The 22,155-nt window shown below is 52.2% G+C and overlaps 1 protein-coding gene across 6 annotated transcripts in view; it reads right to left on the bottom strand.

Annotated features, from left to right (window-relative positions):
• ZNF618 (zinc finger protein 618) overlaps positions 1-22,155 on the bottom strand; it is a 184,410-nt gene that overhangs the window by 64,225 nt on the left and 98,030 nt on the right. For all 6 annotated transcript variants that reach the window (XM_023242606.2, XM_023242604.2, XM_023242616.2 and 3 more), the window contains exons 2-3: positions 19,357-19,400; positions 1,129-1,388 (exon numbers count right to left, since the gene is read on the bottom strand). In XM_023242606.2, coding sequence (XP_023098374.1) covers positions 1,129-1,388; positions 19,357-19,400 — 304 coding nt within the window. The remainder of the gene's footprint in view (positions 1-1,128; positions 1,389-19,356; positions 19,401-22,155) is intronic.

Here is a 22,155-nt window from a genome sequence, read left to right as displayed (position 1 = left end):
TTGAGCCTCGGCAGCTGGGAAGAAAAGGCAACAGGACTTGAGCATAAACTTGGGGACACGCAACAGGGGAATCTCTGCACAAGGCCCTGTGTGCCAGACATGGGACGTGAGCCAGAAGTCAGGAGGAAGTGAGCCAGAGCTGGACCAGGAAGGACAGGCAGAGGGGAGGGGGGGGGGGCAGCGTCTAAGAACACACCGAGCACGGGAAACGTGGAGCAGCGCGGATGCGAAGGGAAGTCTGGGAACAGGCGAGACAAGTCCTCCATGGCAGGTGAGGCACGCGGACTTCACAGACCAGGGTTTGCAAACCTGTGGCCTCGGAGTGACTCCGACCCACAGACAGGTTTGTTTTGCTTGGCAGATTTCAAAAGTCAGATTAGTTGCCAACATTTAAAGCCAAAAGAATTCACCTCAGATTTCTCACTTCTGGCGTGTGGCACGTCTACACCGAGCCCGTCTCCCACCCAGTTCCGGCGGCAGCTGAGGACCGAGCCCCTCTGTGTGTGTTTTGGGGGAGGCCTCGCGGGCATCCGGGTCTGTGAGCCCCGCCGGGTGCAGGTGGCCCTGAGGGGAATCCCCTGGCTCCCGCTGGAAAGTGAGGGGGGAGAGAGAATTTCTAAGAAACTCATTTCCACAGAGCTCCTCTGAACCTGACCCAGACCAGAAGAGACAGGGGAAGGTGCCAGTCTGTCACGAGTCCGGTCCCGAGGGGGCCTGTTCCAAGCAGGACGTGCACTGGGAGCTGCTTGCAGGAGCCCGCGGTGAAGCCAAGGAGAAAATAAATGCAGACAGGCATTTAGGACAACGAGCAACGTGGCGGTGCTAGACCTACCTGGGGCACGGGAGCCCCACGCCATGAGGGATCTGCCACACCTACAGAAAGTTCCGGGCATCTGACCCGAGCAAGTCTTAAAGCACGGATAGGGCTCTGCATGTCAGGGAAGGAAAGAAGAGGTCCAGACTACAACTGTCCAAGCAAGAGGCAGGTCTAAGGAGCCTACGTCCTTCCCCAAGGGCAAAGCAGAGCCACCTAAGGTTCTCTCAGCCACGGACAGGCAAGACTCTTCTCTCCAGGACTCTGACCCCACGCCCGGGTCCCGGCCCTGACCCTCACGGAGAGGCACTCACCGAGGGTCTGCTGGTTACGAACGCCACCGATCACCACGCAGATCTCGGCGGGCACGTCGCCTGGCCCGTCCTTGCCGACCACCTTCTTCTCCTCCTTGGCCTCCCCCTGCCAGATCACCTCCTGGATGTAGTCATCAGGTAGCTCTGTCTTCACCTTCACCTCCGTCATCGTTCCCTGCTCGGCACTCAGGGAGGCCTCGGCCGGCGCGGGCTCGGGCCCCTCCACCTTGGTGCTCTTCTGGCTGCGCTTCAAGCGCTCCCTGGGAAAGAAGAGAGTCTGTTCAGCGTGGACCCCGTGCCAGCCCCCAGACCTATCTGGGAGCCCACCAGCCCAGGGGGTCGCAAAATGTTTAGTGACAGACCCACTTCTCCGTGAATCTCACCTTGAAGCACCGGCACCCATGGCGGCCCTTATGGGTCCTCCAGGGAACCCCAGGGCTCCAAGGAACACCGTTTGAAAATCATTGGGCTAGTATGGCTCCAACGCCACTCATTTCACAGATCTAAAGAGGTCTAAATGTGCCCAGTAACTCCTGTAACTGGGGTTAGAAAAGACCTACGAGGGGCGCCTGGGTGGCGCAGTCGGTTAAGCGTCCGACCTCGGCCAGGTCACGATCTCGCGGTCCGTGAGTTCGAGCCCCGCGTCGGGCTCTGGGCCGATGGCTCGGAGCCTGGAGCCTGCTTCCGCTTCTGTGTCTCCCTCTCTCTCTGCCCCTTCCCCGTTCATGCTCTGTCTCTCTCTGTCCCAAAAATAAATAAACGTTGGAAAAAAAAAAAAAAAACCTACGAGGGCAGCTACGGGTGGTTGAAATCAGTTCTTCTCCAGGTTTGATACGCACATCAATCAGCAGGTCTGGGGTTTAGCCTAAAACTCTGCTGTTCTTGCTTTCTCTCTCTCTTTCTTCTTTTCTTTTTCTTTCTTTCTTTCTTTCTTTCTTTCTTTCTTTCTTTCTTTCTTTCTTTCTTTCTTTCTTTCTTTCATGTTTATTTATTGTTGAGAGGGAAAGAAGAGCATGAGCAGGGGAGGGACGGGGAGGGACGCGGAGGGAGGGAGGGAGGGAGGGAGAGAGAGAGAGAGAGAGAGAGAGAGAGAGAGGAACCCAAGCAGGCTCCGAGCTGACAGCAAAGAACCTGACACGGGGCTCAATCTCACAAACCGTGAGCCAGGCGTCCTGAGATTCTGCTTTTCTACCAAGCGTGCAGCAAGGCCGATGCTGCTGGTCTTCGACCTGCACTTTGGACAGCAAGGGTTTAAGTGGCTTGATGGGTACAAAGTGCCCAGTGCTGTTCCCTTCCCTCCTTGGCGGAAGGGCTGAAGAGTCATCCAAGCCCCTCCCTGTTCCATCTCACGGACGGGAGACCACAAGCCAAAAGCCTCACTCAGACCTTACCATTCTGGCTTCCACGTGGCTCTGCAAATACCAGAAAACATTCTCAAGGCAATGAGCTCAATACTGAGGTGGGGAGGGAGGGCACAGACCACCGAACCTCCTTTATGGGGGGGCACACTGTGGCCCAGAGAACATCTGGGACTTGCCCAGGGCCACACACAAGACAGGTGGCAGGCCAAGGCATGAAGCCTTGACATCTCTTGAACAGAGCGGTTCAACGTGCCTCTCTGTGTTATCATAAGGGGGAGCCTTCTGGCAAGGGGATCATCACGATCACTCCCACCTCTGAGGTACTGAGGCCAGGGTGTGCCACACTGGGAGATCACATCACGTGCCAGCCCAGGGATGCCACCCTGTCACATCCGGCCCTCTCCACTGCTTCAGAGAAGCTTCTGGACTGAACTTGAAGGCCCACACTTGAAGGCACACTCAGGCAAGCCCACTAGCATGCCAACTGAGCTTCGTGGAGGTGCCAGGCTGGGAGGCAGGGACCCGGGTTCTGACCCTGGATCTGAAGTGGGCTTGTTGTAGGACTTTGGACAAGACTTTTCTCTTCTCTGGGCTTCAACAGCTCCATCTGTCACAGGAGCATGAGTTTTTATCACATTCACTGTCCCTCCCAGCTCTGAACTTTCTCTCAGGTTGGTGACTGAGCAAAGAGAGGAGGAGGGTCCCAGCTAATGAGGAGGGGACAGCAAAAGGCCACTGGGGAGGTCCTAGTATGGACTGAACTGTGTCCCTGACCTGCCCAATTTGTATGGTGAAATCTTTTTTTTTTTTTAATGTTTATTTATTCTTGAGAAAGACAGAGAGAGAAAGAGAGAGCAGGGGAGGGGCAGAGAGAGAGAGAGACAGACAGAATCTGAAGCGGGCTCCAGGCTCCGAGCTGTCAGCACAGAGCCCAACGTGGGGCTTGAACCCACGAACTGCGAGATCATGACCTGAGCCAAAGTCGGACACTTAACTGACTGAGCCACCCAGGCGCCCCTGTATGGTGAACTCTTAATCCCCAACACAACTACAGCTGGACACAGGGTCTTTAAGAGATAATTAAGGTTAATAAATAAAGTTATAGGGACCTAATCTGACAGAACAGGAAGAGAAATCTCTGTCTCCCCACCACGTGAGGACACAGAGAGAAGGTGGCTGTCTGTAAGCCAGGAAGAGGGTTCTCACCAGAACCCAACTGTGCTGGCACTGTGATCTCAGACTTCCACTGTTCAGGACCGTGTGACAATATATTTCTGTTGTCCAAGCCACCCGGTCTGTGGTCTTCTGTAATGGCAGCTCGAGCTGACGACTGCTCAGGACTCAGATGGACCAAGCCAGAGTGAAAAGGTAGGCTGGGAGTGACCCAGGTGACTCAGTCAGTTGGACCTCTGAGTCTTGATTTCAGTTCAAGTCATGATCTCCTGGTTTGTGTTCAAGCCCCGCATCGGGCTCCGCGCTGATGGCACAGAGCCTGCTTGGGATTCTCTGCCTCTCTCTGCTCGCTCTCTGTCTCTCTCAAAAATAAATAAACGTTAGAAAGAAAATGTCTTAAAAAAAGGCAGGCTTGTGGGGAACGAGCCAGGAGCCAGGGCTGTCCGGTCAGGCACCTCCTTGCTGTGTGACTTGAGCCACCAGCTGCCCAACCTCCACGCCCCAGTTTTCCCATCTGCAAAATGGAGCTAACAGGATTGGCAGGCAGATTTCAATCCACTAACAAAACACTCAGCACAGTGGCTGGCCTGTAACAGCTATCAAGACATGGTCATCATTACTGTTCTTAATAATGACAAACTGTTACGGCATCCTTGGCACTCAGTGGGCCCAGTGACGCCTCCTCCTGGCGTGTGCCACATCAGGGCCACCATACACTCTTTGGGTTCTTACCCTTCTCTGCATCAGGAAACATAGATCGGGATGGTTCGATCGCCTCAGTGTTCATTTCTTTTATTTACTGAAGAAACACTGAAGTTGCTTTTTATGTGCCGGGACTGTTCTAATATACGGACTCTTTTCATCTCTTTCATCTCGGTTAACAAATGGTGAAGAAGTCCTGGGATTATCTCTGCTTTACAGATGAGGAAACAGAGGCACTGAGAAAAGTGACCTGATCCAAGTTACACGGGTAGTAAGACATGAAACCAAAATTAGACGTAGGCATCTTGGGTCTTAGCCACGGTGCGCTGAGACTCGGGGAGAAACCTACAGAGGGAAGCCTGCCCATCTGCCGCTGGCGGCTCCCACACCACCCACTCTTTGACCTTCTGCATCTAGAACAGTCCAAACCGTGGTGCTAGTGGGTAAGCCAGAGGAAGGCAGACTGCCTGACCTTTCTGGCTGCTGCTTCCTCCAAGGGGGTATCTTGAACCAGAGCCCCCTTGCTGAGGACCAGTGCCCCTGGGAAGGGATAAGCCTACCCACTCCCTGCTGTGTTTAAGAGTCATCACAGGACAAGGGCACCTGGGTGGCTCTGTCGGCTAAGCATCCAACTTCAGCTCAGATCATGAGATCATGATCTCACAGTTTGTGGATCTGAGCCCTGCGTCGGGCTCTTTGCTGACAGCTCAGAGCCTGGAGCCTGGTTTGGATTCTGCGTCTCCCTCTCTCTCTGCCCCTCCCCCGTTTGTACTCGATCTCGGTCTTTCAAAAATAAATAAATGTTAAAAAAAAAAAAGTCATCACAGGACAAAAAAGCCTCTTAGTTCAGTGAGGCCCCAGGAGCCACGGGAGCCGCAGGTCTAAGAAGTGACCAGGGAATAGCTATGGCTTCAGGAAGGGAGGACAGTCTGCAGCCAGCCACAACAGAAGGGGATGTCCTGGGAGCGAGGTCTCCCCAGTGCTGGGGCACCAGAGCAGAGGCGGGCAGAGAGCCTGGCAGGAACCCCATGTGACGAACTAAGATGGGAGGTTCTGAAGCTGGATGGTCCCACGGCCAATTTTGGAACCGCCACCACCAAGCTGTGGGTTCCTGCACAAGTGACTCCAATCCCCTAAGCCTCAGTCTTCACACCCATACGATGGGGATAAACACAGCACCAACCTCACAGCGCTGTGAGGCAGAGACAAGGCAATGTCTGCAAGGTGGCCCCAGTGGAGATGTCCTACACATATCTATGGTCTTATGTAGGGGTGCAGGGGAGGGAAGCATGCAGAGGACACAGGGGAAGGGTCTTACATGGCACAGACGTGCAGGGGCTGTGGAGGTAAATCAACAGGGGTTTAAATCCCATCACCATCACATCCCAGCTGGTGACCCTGAGTGAGCCCCTGACCCTCTCTGAGCCTGTTTCCACATAAGTGATGTGGGGAGCCCCGTATCCGCTCAAAAGGTATTGTGAAGATCAACCACAAAAATGTAAATCCAGGACCTCATCTAGAGTGACTCATACAGCAGAGGTGATCATGCCCATGGGAACCGGTGACAGCTGCTGAAGTCGCTGCTCCCTGACAGAGACGGACCACGGGGATGCTAACCACCAATCCTGCTGGCTCACTGGGCACAGGGGTGGAGCTCGGGGACCCTGTCTGAACCCGAATGCCAGCCCGGCAAGAACAAAGCCCACGGGTCTCAGGGGGGCTGCTAGGCAGGCTGGTAGCTGAGGATTCCCTCTGGCTTGGCCCTGGCTGGTCCTGAACCTGCCTGCACAAAGGGTTAAGCCCCAAGCACAGGGCAGATGTGTTCCCCAGGATAGCAAAGAGGCCCAGTGGAGATGAAGGGTCCAACCTGCTTGTGCTCCCCACAACTGAGGTCACGGAGAGGGAACAGAACAGACCCTCCCCCTGAAATACCCTCAATTCACTGCCGACACCTGGAAGCTCAGCCTGAGAACTACGAATGCTTGTCCACCCACCCAAACAGACTCAGAGTCCTTTCCTGCTCTCAGGCACCCCTGCCAGCATCAGGACGTCCTGGTGGGAGGGAGGAGTTGCTGGAATCAGACAGGCTGGGCACTCACACGCCCTGTGACCTCGGGCTGGGCTCCCCCTCTGAACCTCAGTTTCCTTGTCTGTTCAAGAGGGACCATGATCCTTGCCAATGTGGGGGTGAGAGATGAGCCGGGGAGCTGGGGCAAAGTAGATTTCCATATATGGCACCTGCCATGATGATGACATCACTGATTCATGAGGACATCCTCACCTCTGGGAGGCCTTTCTTATCTGCTGGAAGTGGAGTCAGACCCCCTTTCTGAACGCCCATCCGCCCCCACACAGGAGACTCTTACTCTGCGAGCTACATGAGCTATCCTGTCCCCCAAAAGGCACTCCCTTACATGGGATATCCCTGAGCCCTGGAGGTACCAAGGACACTGGCAACTTCTCCCGGCTCCATGCTGTAGATTTACAAGCCCAAATGTTGCTTTTCTCGGGTGCTTTGCATTTAATTAGGTGTCCTAATAACAATGGAATCACCGAAGTACTTATATCACTTTGAATTAGTGGTGTAGCATCTTCTAACTTCTTTAAAAAATTTTTTTTCATATATCATTTTTTAAAATAGAGCTCATTATTTTAATTATATCCATTTAAATGTACAGTGGAGCCCTTGGATATTCTCAGCACGAATCATTAGGTATATTAGTGAAAAAGCACTCGGAATCTATCTACATGCTGACACTCCATAATCTATTCTATTTGTGTCGCTGTAAAATAGATTTATATATAGATAACTACAAAATAGTTGCTCAAGATATGCTATGAATTTTATATTTAACCTGAGTCACACTTCAACATAAAATCTAAAGTCAGGCACTAAAAGGATATTTCTCGGTAAGAATATACCGTCTGTGGTCACTGGTTACTGCGCATGCCAGAAGGCCAAGAGAGAAGCCAGACCAAGCGGCCTCCTTGCCCCCTAAGAACGGTGACCCCTCATTAGAGCAATGGTTCTCAAAGTGTGTTCCTTGGAGGATTAAGGGTTCCACAGCAATGGTCCAGAGGACCGAATGAGGCCTGAATGAAAAGAGTGGTGTTGAGTGGGGCTCCAAGACCCCTACTCTCTCTTTGATTTTAGCCTGATGTACTACATATACGTGCTTCTTTCTCTCTGTAGTGGGGTAAATGGTGCCCTCCCCCCCCCCCCCACCTAAGATATGCCCACATCTTAATCTCCAGAACCTATGAATGTGACCTGACTTGGAAAAAGCCTCTTTGCAGATGGATGTATTTAATTTTAGGACTTTAAGACGGGATCATTGTGAATTACCTTAGGTGGACCCTAAATGCAAGGACCAATGTCCTTGTAAGACAGACAGAAGAAGGGACAGTGCAGACAAGAGAAGGCAACACGACCACCAAGGCAGAGATTAGAGAAATGCAGCCACAGGTCGAGGGAGGCTACAGACACGAGAGCTGCAAGAGGCAAAGAACAGATTGTCCCCTGGAGCCTCCAAAAGTGTGAGAGAACAAGCTTCTGTTTTAAGCTCCCCAGCTTGTGGTAATTTGTTACAGCAGCCGCAGGAGACTAATACCCTCCCTGTGTTAGACTCTGAAGAACCCGCTCCACCGCAATTAAGTCTGCAAACCACCGCCCTCCACCACCCTCAGCCTTCTTCTGCTTCGTTCTTACTCATCCCCAGCGCCGCGTGCGGCCGGTCCAATGTGCCCGCAGAGCCTGCCTGGGAAAGTTTCAGAAACAAATCTCTTCCTCTGGGTTTTGCCAGATGGCTCTTCAAGTGCTTGGGCCCGCCCCTCCCCATCTGGCATCCACAAGAGCCCTGCAGCCAGACGCAGACACTGAAGCACAGAACGAGGCCCAGCCCCGGCACCGCCGCCCCGTGCGCGCGGCGGCAACTCAATCAACACTGTGAACGAAAGGGCATGCGCGAGGTCACGCACCTTCCAGGGACCAGAAACAATTTTCCCGACTCCTATCCGGGTGCTGTTCCCACTAAACCCTGCATCAGTGGACCGGGGACCCAAAGGCCATGCCATTTCTGGCCGTGTGGGAGGAGGAGTTTCAGATGACGTCATGTGCCCAGGAGTCAGACAACTTTGCTTGCTTGCGGGTATAATTTCTTCATCATTCCACCAAAAATGCTAATGCCTGAAGCTCTGCCAGGTCACGGTACTTACGAGGGATCCTCAGCACACCGGAGATCAGTCCTACCCCTGCCTGATTTGGTTTTCCCACCTGCATGACGAGGGACTTGGAATCTAAGGCAGCGGTAGAGGCTGGACCTCCACCCAGCAGGGTAAGGGTCTCCTCGCACAGGGCGGGGAGCAGTGAATCCGTGTGCCCTGAGGCTCTGCCTGAGGACCACCCACCTCCTGCAAAGGCTACTGCCTCTTCACTCTGGCACTTGAGCCACCGGAAACAATGTTAAGGGTGGTGGGGGAGGGGGCGGATCTCTAATCAGTGTGTAAATAATGACTTAGTTAACTCCCTCTAGAATAAAACTTCATTAAAAGACTCCGCTCATTAGGAATGAGGGTTAAGTAGCCTCAAGCTGAGCTTAAACACACTCTCCACAAATGCACGGGGTGTTAAAAGAATTAATGCACATCCAGCCATGACTTCAGGGTCAGCATTTACCCTGATGCACGGGCTGACCGCTGACCAAGTCCTCCTGCGCTACCCAAGTGCCTACCTACCGATGATCTAAGAGCAAAGGATTCTTCCTATTCGGGAGTCAGCAGGGCCCTCCTTGGCAATGCTTCCAAGTCCAATGAGGCTTCCGCCTCCCCTGTTCCACCAGGGCTGTTCTTCCCAAGGCCCCTGGTGACCTCCATGCTCCTAGAGCCTATGGTCCCTTCCCCCCGTCCTCAGCGACCTTGTCCTCTGTCAGTAGCCCAGGACGAGCTCCTCCCTCTCTCCTCTGTCCAGCTCTTTGTTCCCTTTGGCTCTGTGCTCGCCTGGTGGGCCCCTCCTCTATCTTCTGCTAATTCCTCTTCACCAGCCCAACCCTTATATACTGACATGCCCCAAGGATCAGTTCTAGAACCTCTTCCATCTTCATCCACACTCACTCCCTGAAGTGATCTCATCCAGACTCATGTTTTTAAATACTAACAATGCGATGATGAATCTCGAATTCTGTCTCCAGCTTGGACTTCCCCCAAACTCCAGACCTGCACACACAAAACTGCCTGCTGGACACCTCCTCCTGGATGCCCCACAGGGACCCATATTTAACAGGCCCCAACTGAGCTTGCCCCAAGTCAAGACAACTATCCTTCTGACTCCCATCCCACTACAGCTTGCAGTCCACGATGCCACCGTCAAATAACTGCAGACTTTATTTCAGTTAGTAGCAATTACATCCCTCCAGCTTCTCGGGCCCCGGCTCTGGAACTAACCTCTGTTCCCTCTCTCTCACTGCATACTAATGAATCTACTGGCAGATCCTGTCAACTCCCCCTTTAAGGTATGTCCAGAACCTGGCTACTCTTTCCCAGCACCTGCCCACCCCCGGGTCCCAGCTGCCCTCCCCTGCCTCCTGTCTTGCTGCCATAACCACACACAACCACACCCCCATACCTCACAGCCGGTCTCCTGCTCCTACCCCTGCCCAACGCCCCGATGTCGACGTTCAACAGAGCTGCCAAGGCGACCCCGTCCAAACAAGCCAGGTGATGTCACCTCTAGGCCCAAAACCCACTGTGGTTCCACATCTCAGCCAGAGTAACAGCCAGAGCCCTCGTCCCAACCCTCAGGGCTCCCTGCGACATGCTCCAAGCGCCCGCTGGCCTCATCTGCTAACACACCCCCTTGCTGGCCACACCGGACTCCCTGCTCTTCTCTGAGCACGCGGGGCCTCCAGTTTTGTTGAGATATTGCTAACATAGAAGACATGAAAGTCTAAGGTGCACCAAGTGATGATCTGTACTGCAAAATGACACCTGCTCTTGAGGCTGCAGGGCCCAAGATGGGGCGCTGGGCTCCCCAGTGGCTGCTCTCTCTGACATCCATCAGGGAGCCTGCAGCCTCAGCCCTGTGGTTTCTGAGAGTGCCCCCTCTGCTTCTAAACGGCTCCTGCTCTGAATGTGCTCTCTGATTCCACGTGCTTGGGAGAGACCTCCAGGGGTAAGGGCTCTACCCCACCGCCATTTTGTATCCCTGCGCCCGGCTCCCAGCAGATGACAGCTAATGTCTGCTGAACGACACAAGCAGACAATCATCGGAGATAGATACGCCAGCGTGAAGGTGGAGGTGAGAACGGCAACGGTACCATGAGGGAGCGAGGACAAGGGCCCCTGTGGCGTACTGGGTGGCTGTGACATGCCAGGCATGGTGCTTCACACCGGATCCATGCACCGTCCCACTGATGCCAGGCATATCACAACGCCTGACAGGCTGGGTAGTTTCGCTTTAAGATAAGAAAACTGAGAATCAGAGAAACAGAGTGACTTTTTCATGGCCACACAGCTTCCTAGTGACAGAATGGGATTCAATCAGATCTGCCCAACTCTAACGCCTGGGCTTTGAATCACCTGGAGGACTTCTGTTTCTCTTCTCAAAAGAAGAGACGACTAAAAACAACGACAACAAAACACCTGTTGAATGAATGAACAAATTAACGACCGATGGACCAGAAATTCCAAGAGACGAGTACATCCCCTCATCTCCTACTGTATCCTCAGCATCCGGACAGACAGGGGCACATGCTAAGATGCTTCAAACAGCAACATAGAAACGCGACAAAATTAAGGAATGAGGAGTTCCACGTCTGCCACAGAGAAATGTGCTTGGGCTTTTTGTTCACTGTTGACCTCTAACTCTCCTTGAAGTCTTCTAAAATGGCTGCTGTTCAGATACGGCCTTTGGACACAGGGTCTCCTGCTTTCGGTGACAAGGACAGGAATCGCAACCAGGTTAGAGACTGTGGCTTCCACCAGCCAGGAAGGACCAGGAGAGAGACCCCTAGAGCAAAACCCCAGTTTCCACAAACCCTGATAACGAGGCCCGTGTGTTTACTATTCCACCCGTGTTTCAAATCTTCACATCGCCCATGCCTTAATAACCCTCAGAATTATCTGTGCTTCCATTTGTCATGTATCACTGATATATTTTAATAAATAGTCAAGCAGAAAAGATTAGATTAATAGATTAAAACTATTAACCTATTAAACAACTCTTAACAGTCTAGAAATTCAAAATAACCTACAATGCATAAATATATCATTAGTTTGAGATAATTCGTAGGCACTTAATTTTCTTCAATGTATGTTGTCAGTCAGCCACGACGCTGGGTAATACTGCAGTTCCGAAAGACAGCATGAAGATTTAAATATTAAGAGTTAATTCCCTGGCTAATTTAAACCTAAAATAGAGAAAAGCAGGAGTCTTGAGCAATGCTGTCAAGACACCAACTCCGACATTTAGCAGGATGGGGCCCTCCGGGGACAGCTGGGAACTTCTTTTACGGGTGTCATGGCACAGGGAAGGTTGGCCCAGGTCATTAAAAAGAATTACTGCTAACAGCATTTTAAAGAGACACGCTGCATTCCTCGCCCAATGGGTGTAGCGATGGTACAATTCAGAACCGTGAGCAAGGTGCACTGCTCTCCCAAGACTCACCTTTCTGAGTTTCTCCTCAACCCAACTGTCGGGGACACTGCAGACTCAGGATTTCTTACTCGGACAGCTTTCCCTCCGCTGGCAGGTGGGGAAGGGGGGGGGGGTCACAGCAGAGCCCCTGCCCGCAGTCCTGCAGAGACCCTCTGGGGCACCTGCGGGGTCCCATGCAGACCCCAGAGAGCAGCCGACTCAACCAGCGAAGACCGAGACGACTCCTGAGTTGGTCGTCACGCTGGCTGATGTGAAAACAGAGAAAAATTACGCTCCCTCTGCCACCAATATGATTCCCTACTGAGGCTGAGACTTAGCTACTATCTCTCTCTCTCTCTCTGACACCCAGCTCCTCCGGCCACTTTCTCCTTGGAATGAAAGGTAAAGAAGCTTCCCAGCAGGACCCCTCTGCTCCAACATCCTGCCCACACTGACAGCTGATGCCCGGAGCTGCCCTGCGGCCGCCAATGTGCCCCTAACGTGGTCCACGTCTTCCCAAGGTGTTCGGGGGTAATAAACTAGACGCTGAGCCGTTGCCAAGCTTTCTAACCTACTTACGCCCCGCTCTCCTCACATGGAAGCTGGTGAAGTTAATGCGAACCACTAAGAGTTGTTTAGAAGATTCAAGGACAGAGATGTACACGAGGCACCCAACACAACACCTCACACATAGTGGGGCTCCATAAATGTTAGTTCTTTTCTCCCAACCTTACCAAGTACTTGCCAGACAAAAACATGGAAAGTTTGGCCAAACTATGAAAAATATCAGCTCGTAGGCCAATGATGGAGTACTCCTAACAGAATGCAGAGGGGCGATTTTTCAGCCCCAGAAAACAGAAGTGGTGGGCATGGCCGCCCCCCTCCCCAGGCAGCAGCGATGAGGAGGGGGAGGAGGACACACTGCAGCCAAGTTCACTGCAGGATGCGAAGGCGGCAGTGAGCAGGAAGGTAGGTTTGGAGCATAAGGGCATTCTTAAGCATCACGCTTTGCATGGAAAGCTGGAGGAAGCACAAGCTGAGGGTGAGAATCTTTCTGTTCCGTTAGCAGAGCCAGACAAACGGTGAGGCTGTGGAAATTTCCTGAGCTGTTTTCTCAGATCGAGGGCCTTTGACATCAAGGGGCTCAAGAAGCAACCGGGTTGGACGATCCGAGTTACCCTTCTCAAGATGGCGCCTCTTCAGGACGAGGCGAGACTTCTGAATGCCCTGAACGGGTTGGGTTGGGTCGGTGCAGGGGCGCCACTTGCTGAATCTGTTCAGACTCCTTCTGGGAGTCTGAAAACTCCTGAAAACTCCTGGGTGCATGCACTGAGCACAGGGCTCCCTAGGGACCCCAGTCACCTCCCTCTGCTCGACCACCGCAAGCCATTTGGCAAAAATGATTCACCGCTTTCGATGTGCATTAGTTTGCATTTCTGTGGCTGTCTCCAGAGGGCAACCTAAGGACATGCCTGAATTTTCCGGAATCTGCCCTATCTGCAGAGCCTAGGTTTAACAGTAACTGATCAGGCAGACAGGAAGCCCTGCCCACCAAAAAAGCACTGGCCTCGTGGAATGGGTACAGGGTCCCCAGAGTCAGCCTGCAATTTTATGGCATTTTGTGGCCCGACTTCGCCCCAAGTTTTGGTATGGTGAGCATACACATTTCTGGAAACCAAATCCGAGCTCCAATAACTGCACCATAACCCTAGAATCAAGATAAAGATGTGCCCTGGCTAAAATATACCCAGCATGCTCCAATAATCCATTCTGTTAATATCGTACTGGTCAGGGACCACCATCGGGGCCAACTGCTACTGTGAGTTTTTTGTACAAATGAAGTTAATTTGTTCAGGGATACTTTGATTTTACTGCTGAAAACCAAAATGCGAAACAACAAGGTATTCTTTTAAAAGTAATAATAATAATAATTATGCGGCTGAACACACGTGGTGATCCGATTAAGTAATGCTCCACCAGTGAGAAAGCTTGGCCTGAAGGACCAAGACTCAGCTACGTCCAAAGCTATTTTACGACGTGTGTGACCCTGGACAAGCCTATTCCTCAATTCCCTCTGAGGAGGAGGGACAGTATCACTACCTCAGAGGGGAGGACCAAAGGAGATCTGTGTGTGACCGGATGGGGGTCAGCCCTTGACAAATATGAGCTCCACCCCCACCCTCGTCCCTGACTCCAGTCCTCTCTCCAGGGTCCAGACTCAACAAGAAATCAATCGCCATCCCTCTGTCATCTCCTCCTAGGAAGGGAATCCAGTACGGTGATGATAAAAATAAACGTTTCCTGAACACCTACTATGGGCCAGGCATTGTGCTAGGCGTATGCATATTACTATTTCACTGACAACACTATGAGGGAAGGTCTAATATAATTCCCATTTTCCAGATGAGGAAACTGGAGATTGTGTAACTAGCCCAAGGTCACACAACCAGGCAGTGGGTAGCCCCGGGACCTGGACCCAGGCAGTCTGGGCTCCTCACCACGGTGCTAATGAGCTGCCTGGCCCTCAGCAGGGCTAGAGAGAAGGTGAGGAAGTGACCTGGCAGACCAGCCATGGAGAAGTGTGCATTATCTGGATTCAGAACTCACACAATGCTTTGCTGAACTGGATTCCCCGGGCCTGAGAAGATACAGCCTTTGGAAACTCACTTCCAAGGCTACCTTTTAAGGTCCTGCCTGTCCTGAACTCTTGGCGACACCTCTTTAATCCTGCCTCTTGCTGTTTATTCACCTTCTGGCAGCCAGAATGATCCTTTTAAAACCAAATCATATCATACCATCCCTCTGCTCAAACTCTCCAGTGGCTCCCCACACCTCACGTAGGGTAATGGCCAAAGTCCTGATGACAGCCTCCAAAGCGCTATCTGCCATATCAGCTTCCTTGCTCCAGCTCCAACACAATCTACACACCACTGCCCCAGGGCCTTTGCACCTGTTGTTCTCTCTGCCTGAATGTGTTTATCCCCAATGACGGCTTGGTTCAGTCCCTCATTTTCTTCAGATCCTTTCAAATGTCACCTTCTGGTGATGCAATACTCCTTCTGGCTCTCCCAATCCCCATTCTGCTTCTCTCTCACTCCCATCACTGTTTAGCCTATGACATACCACACATTGTATGTATTGATTACATCGCCTCCACTCTCACTAGAAAACGAACTCCACAAGGCCAGGGATTTCTGTTTTGTTCACCACTGTATTTCCAGCACCCAGATCAGATCCTGGCCCTTTGTAGGCGCTAAGTATTTGCGGAATGAATGCATGAGATTTGGTCTTATCACCAACCCCCCACTCCCGACCAAATCTCTCTGTTTACAAGATCCTGATTGCTTGTTAGGCAACCGGTCTACACAGCAAGGCAATGAGTCCCTTAACCTCTTCTATCCCTGGTTTCCTTATCTGAAAATGAGACAGTTACTCCAGATTATCTATAGAGCCCTATCAGCTCTAAAAACCTTCAACTGACAAAAAAGGCATAATTCTTCATTACAGCAACCCTGTAGCTACGTTTACTTGGTTACAAAAACGGCATTTCCTTTAGAATTTTCCACAGTTAAGGCCCCACAGCCCCCACGCCTCTCAGAATAAGTGAAGTCTGGCTACAGTTGTGCTATGTGGTTTGTAACCTGCACACCAAGTCAGCACTGACCTCAAGTGCAGGGATCACCAGTCCTGTAAAATCGACCCAGGTTGGGTTACAGAGAAGTAAACCAAACCACATTCGGCTGTTTCTTAGGATCAGAAACACCACCTCTCCTTGTCCCCCTCAATTTAACACTAATTCCTTAGCAGTCCGTGCTGTTGGTTTTGGGGTTTAGCCAGAGGCCCTCTGGAGAAGTAACAACATTAGGCGTTCTGGGCCAAAAGACAGGCGCTGGGAAGAAAGCAGGCCTTGGCATAATAACCGAGTGCGCCGGGACCCGGCCGGGAGCTGGGGGAGGAGGCCCGTGTCAGAGGGCCGGGGCTCCTTCTAGGTCATTCCTGGCCAGGGTGGCATAGCCTAACTCTGACTTCAGGGAGCCTCGGGCCTTTGTTTCTCCATCTGAAACAGGGACTAAATGTGTCTTTGCTCTGCAAAGTGCCGAGGTGTCCAAACCCCACCTGGCCGATCTAATGCAAGGCCAGGGTCAAATTCGCAAATAGCCTCAGCTATGGCCTGCATTAATATTCTCCTGATATTTAACGCATAATTCACTTCTCAGACTGAATGCTGGGTCACTATACAACAATACTGTTTGGGTCTCTCAAAGATGCTCTATTAGCTTTAATTATAGAATCAATATAAACTCACTGGTTGAGCTCCTTCCAAGTCCCTGGCTTCTTGACAAGCACCTAGCCGATGGCACAGCCCCCAGCCCCTAACAGGCTCCTCTAACATCTGTTAACTGACCGCTTCATCCTCAGAAGTGGAAGTGAGACCATCAGAGAAGTGAGACCTGGGTGGGCATCCCGGCTCTACTGCTCACTTCCAACTGGGCAGCCTGAGGCCCGTTAAGCGCTCCATGCCTCAGTTTCCTCTTCTGTAAAGTGGAAATAATAAGAGGACCTCCTTCATAGGGCTATTATGAAGATTACATCAGTTAACAATAAACTAATATATGTGAATCACTTAGCTCAGAGCCTGACACAGAAGTGCTGAATGAATGCTAGTTGTTACCACTAGAAATTTCTTCTTTAAGTCACACATGACCCTAAGACTTGAGCTGGCCCTTCCTGGTGCATATTCTGACACTGTGGGGATACCACGACGCTCTGTCACAGAGTATGTGCAAGCCCAGGCTACTGAGGCCGGGCAAACTGATGGTACACGTGCCATCCCCCCCTCCCCTGACCAGGCCAGGCACCTCTTCTCCCTCTGACGGCAGCCTGAGGCTGGTAAGACTCAATTCAGAATTTCAGGCAGCCATTGCTGTTATGGGGAAACCTGCCTGTGGCCTTCTGACCTGGTGTGGGAGAAACTCACGCATCGGAAAGTGAGGGCAAGAACTACACCTGCATGAAAGTCCTGAGAAACAGATGGAGGCTCGTCCTCTGTCCACACTCAAGAGTCTGCTGGATGACTACTTTAGCATCGAATCCGTCTGACTTCTAACACACGGCACTGGGCCTAGCAGAACAGCTGCTCAATAAACATGGGGGTCAGTGGGAGAGAGTGAGGCCAGACCCTCACTCCAGCACAGCACTGTTGAGTGGGGATAAGCACCCTGCTTTAGCAGGTTCGAGGCCTGACATCACTTATTCATCACAAGACCCCGAGCAGGGCCGTCCCTCCCCAAGTGTCCAGGGAGAGGGTGGGACTGGACAAGCTCCGAGGCCCCTTCCAGTCGTGACAATCCAATCCAGGAAGCACTTCCAGGCACCCCCAGTCTAGGGACTGCCGCTGCCCCATGTACTGCTCTTACACGAAATCCCATGACCAGGGCCCCAGCAGCCAATCACAAGGCGCTGGGTAGCTGCCGGCCACAGGTGTCACTGCCAGCGTTCACAGGCCTGAGCCTGGTGGTCTACCCCCCACCCCCACATCATCCCCACATCTCCCATCTCATTCAGGATATCCATCCCCCAGACACTGAGCGCCTGATAGGGGTTTCTGCCTATGATCTGGTACCCTAAGGGGAGAGGCAGAGAAAATTACACAAATATGTGGGATAAATACAGAGCATGAACAGCCTATGAGGGACACAGGCCACAGGCCACAGGCCCTTGAAGGAGAGGTGCAGGGAAGGTTTCTCCCAGGGGAGGATGGAGTCAAGACGTGAAGGAAGATCAGAGAAAAGTACATTCCAGCCAAAGGGAACAGCAGCTGGAAAGGCTCTCAGGCAAGAGTCAGCTGAGGCCAGGGGTTGGCAAACCACAGACTGGGTATTTATGGATCACCTATGGTGCTTTCACAGGCACTGATGGGACAGAGAAGTTGCCAGAGAGACCTATGGTCTTCAAACTGTAAAAATATTTACTATCTGGCCCTTTACAGGTAAAGCTGGTTGACCCCTGGTTTAGGGGGGGTAGATAAACTGAGAGGAGGTCAGGGGGAGCAAGGGGGAGCCGGACACATGAGGAGACCGGGGAAGTGGCTGGGAGCCGGGCCGTGCTGGGTGGTGTGGGTCACGGTGACCTCCGGCCCGGTATCTCTGCCTCCATTCTAGCCGCCTCCAATCCACCCTGCACACGGTTGCTGGGGTGATCTTCCCAAACCACAGAGCCAAACATGTGACTCTTTCTCAAAGAGCAATGGCTCCCTGTCGTTTCCCGAAGCGCGTTCCAAGGAACACTTGCTCCACAGCCAAACTTTCAATAAAAGGGTTCCACAGTTAAACAACTTGGAGAAATACGGAATTCTCATCCCAGATGTTGTCAGGCGCACACATGAGCAGGTGAGAGACTGAAAAGGACCCACAGCAAAGAAATCTGTTGCCTCTGTTGAACCCGCTGTCCTTCACACTCACTTGGCCACAGACCCTCTCTTTTCTACAAAAATCTCTTAACGTTCTAAAGAACCAGTTGTGGACTAAAGGGAAAGTTCCTCTGCCTGGCGTTCATACTCTGACCCCAACTCCAGTAGGTAATCCTACAGCCCGGTCCAGATCTGGTGTGTGTGGCTTGGAGAGCCAACTCTCGTTGGTCCCTTGCCTTCCTCCTATCTCCAGTGGCCCCCGTAAAGGTCATTTGGCCACTCCAGCTCCGCCCTCCCTGAGGGAACACGGCGACAGCAGAAACAGCACTGACATGCACCAAGTGCCTGCCCGTGCCACCACCAGAGGCAGACATCTGCAGCGTGGGCCTATCCAGCATCTCTTCCCGCCTTCGTCGGGAATGACCGCCCAGCTTTCCTTGAGGGACCCCCCCCCCCATCCAAACTCCTGCCAGCTCCCAGGGTGAGGACACAGCCCTGGTCTGGCTATGCAGAGTATCCCCTCCCCCTGCTGTGGGGCGGGGGGGAGCGGTTCAGGGAGACGAGCACAGGACTCAAGCTGGGCCACGAGTTCCAGACTAGGATGGGATGGGCAGGCTGCTCTGGAGGTCACTGCACGGCAGCCGAGATGGGATTCGAGCCCGGTCCTCTGCGCAGTCTCGTGCTTCACCATAATTCCCCCCAGCTCGAGCGCCCAAAGGCCAGTTCAGAACCCAGTCATCCTTGGTCCATTCGTGGCTGCTCAGAGAGGGTACCGGGGGCTAACCACGACCGCACATCCTCCGGGGAAGTATGGATACTTCTCCGCAAAGGGAGCTGGCCTGGACCACCCACCCCCTTTCAGGGGAAGGGAAGGACCAGAGAGAGGTGGCTGTCAGCTGTGAAACAGGGAGGGGGGGCAGGGAAGGGGACAGCCATGGGCACGGGGAGTGTACCTGCTCGCCGTGCTTTTCCTTCCAGCTGCACTGGCTCCGTCAGCCTGCAAAAGAAACCCAAGACACCTCCATCAGCCATGGGGGAAACCACAGACCCTACCCACTGATGCCCCACCAAGCTCCCCCTCGACACCCGCCTCCAGACGGAAGGGAGAGCTAGCACAAACCCCTGCTCCATTCTTCCAGGTGGGGAAAATCTGCCCCTAGTGGTAAGAGGGAGTCAGACCACCCACCCCACCCCCGGCCCCCACCCCCACCCCCGGAATTTGCTTGGCCCTTTAAATCCAGAGGAGCACCCATTGCCAACACAAACCCAGCAACCACAGGGCCCTGGGGACTCAGTGAAAAGTAAGTAACCAGCTAAATCTGAGATTGAATTGCACCATTTTTATTTTCATCTGGGATTTCCAATAAAACAGTAGCCGCAGATTTATTCCTACCAACCGGAGGGGGAAAATCCTATTATGTTAAAATATTCTGTCCCCCAACCCTCCTAGCAGGGAGAGACAAGAGAGTACTGGTTCTTAATCTCTTTTTATTTGGGGGTGGGGGTGGGGTAGGGGTGGACAGGGAGATAAGGCTGACCAAATGAAAATTTCAGAAATCGTAAAGTTCTGGTTCAGATGGAGAGACCCAGGGCCTGAGCCAGGAGGGAGCTGCCTGAAGTCTCATGAGGACGGAATGACCAATACCTGGGGTTCCTGACCACTAGGCTGGTATTGGGGGGACCTCTATGCAGAAGCTGAAGTAGGCTGCAGAAATGGGAAGGACGCACTGGTCGAAGATGCGTTTTCCTGGCTTTGTCAAAGCATTTACAATAATAGTAATCACACTTAGAATAATGCAGGTTCAAAACTCTGGCACACATGTGTTTCCAAATTCAGAATCCTTCCAAGTTTAGGAAGGTAATGTAGCGCACGTGTTCTGTATTTTGAAACACCCTGGCAGGGTCTGGGGAGACACCCCACCCCCCCGACCCCGACTCAAGCACACAGTGATACTTCCAGAGTGAAACGTATGCGGTCAGCCCTACAGAGGCTCAGTGAAGACGCAATGAGTCTCTTCTCCCTTCAGGCCAACTTGTGCCCCCTCACCGATTACAAAACATCTTTCTGCTTTCAAGGTTTTTGAATTTCAAGATTGTGGACCTAAAAGAAAGACAACTGCAGCCACCTTTGGATGAGCGTGCTTACAAGAAGTTGCAAACTGGCAAAACCAGGCGGTGGACTTCAATGCGGTCAATACGTAAAAACACCAAGGATTTCACCCAAAGAAGGCCGGATTTCAGCATGTGAAAGCAGCACACAGGCCCACATGACCACAGCCAGCTAGGGCTGCCATACCTGGTTTTCCAGTGCCCGCTGCTCCGTCTTGCCTTACGCTCAGCTCGGCCTTCCTGCCTCGCCCCCAGGGGTGTCCAGACTCCCTCCCCCAGCTAACTTCCCATCAGGCGCCAGTGTCCGCACATTTAATGCTTCTTATTCAGTCCTCCTGAGGGGTCCCCCAACATCCATACACAGTATCCCCATTTTACAAGTGAGGCAACAAGAGTCCAAGAATGTAAGTCATTTACCCAACATCCCACAGCTACAAGCCTAGGTCTGGGTCACTCCGGTGCCCTCTTCGCTCAGCTCTGGAATATTTTCTCTCCCGCCAACATTCAGAAGAAGAGCCAATCGGGAAATGAAGGAAACCCACACAGCCCCCACTGCCCCGACCAGGGAAATGCAAAGATGAAGGACAAGTAAGGAGGTAGAAACGTGAAGCCTGGGAGGGAGAAATTAATGGGATGCTGGTGTATTACTTCAGTGGAAGAAACAAGGAAGCGGAAAATGGTTTGCATATTATTTCACTGGGAGCAAAAGAATAGGATCAATTACAGCCTCTTTCCGACATGTTGCATTCCCCAAAACTTCTACGGAAAGTGAATGGGAAGAACTTGTTTTAATCTTCATATCCTAAGAGGCAGAAGTGGTAAAGGGTGGAAATTCTGCCCCAGAGAGCTTTAAAACATTATAAAATCCCAAATGATCTCTCATCTTTCAGACTCAACTCTAGGCCATGTATTTCTAGCATTTCATACATATTTTCATGTTGTCTTTTTTTTTTTTTTTTTTTTTGGTCCTTTTCCTTCCCCGTTTCACCCAGGGTTGATCACATGAGGACAGTGAACATGACACCAGGTAGGAGAAAAGATTCTGTCTCTGGCACACCTTATCATCTCCACCTACGTTTCCCTTTTAACGTTTGTGTTACTTGTGCTTTTGCCACCAATAGCAACTCTCAGTTTTGTTTTCTACCAATTTTTATAAAACAAAGACAAAATGCTAAAAATGTTCAGCGGTCCAAACAAATCCCTGCACAGAAACTCGGGCGGTGCGGCAGAGGAAACGCAGCCGCTGGAGGGCCGAGGGCCACCTGGGCAGATGTGACACGGCCGCTTACCGGAGCTGATGCGGGTGGGCGCATTGGTGGACGACAGGCGCAAGGCAGAGATGTCCGAGAAAGCATGTGTTCATATCACAGCTCCCGTCAATCATGGCACTTGGGCCTGGCTGAGTCCAGACCAGCCGTGAGGGGCCCTCCCAGCCCCAGCGGGAGCCCACAGTGCTGAGGGCGCCGACCTTCAGGTGGAGAGATCTGTGAGATGCCAGGCGAGCTCTGCCTGCATCCTCACAACTACCTACTGCTTGAATTAAGCTGAACCTCTGAACCTCTGACAGTCATTTTCCAAATGGTCTAACACCAGCCATTTCCTAAGATTCAACCTAAACCACCAACTAACTCACTTTTACCCAG

Source organism: Felis catus, chromosome D4, assembly GCF_018350175.1.
Source record: "Felis catus isolate Fca126 chromosome D4, F.catus_Fca126_mat1.0, whole genome shotgun sequence".
Lineage (NCBI taxonomy): Eukaryota > Metazoa > Chordata > Mammalia > Carnivora > Felidae > Felis > Felis catus.
Note: the sequence above shows the minus strand (reverse complement) of the source record. Positions and strands in the feature narration are given on the sequence as shown.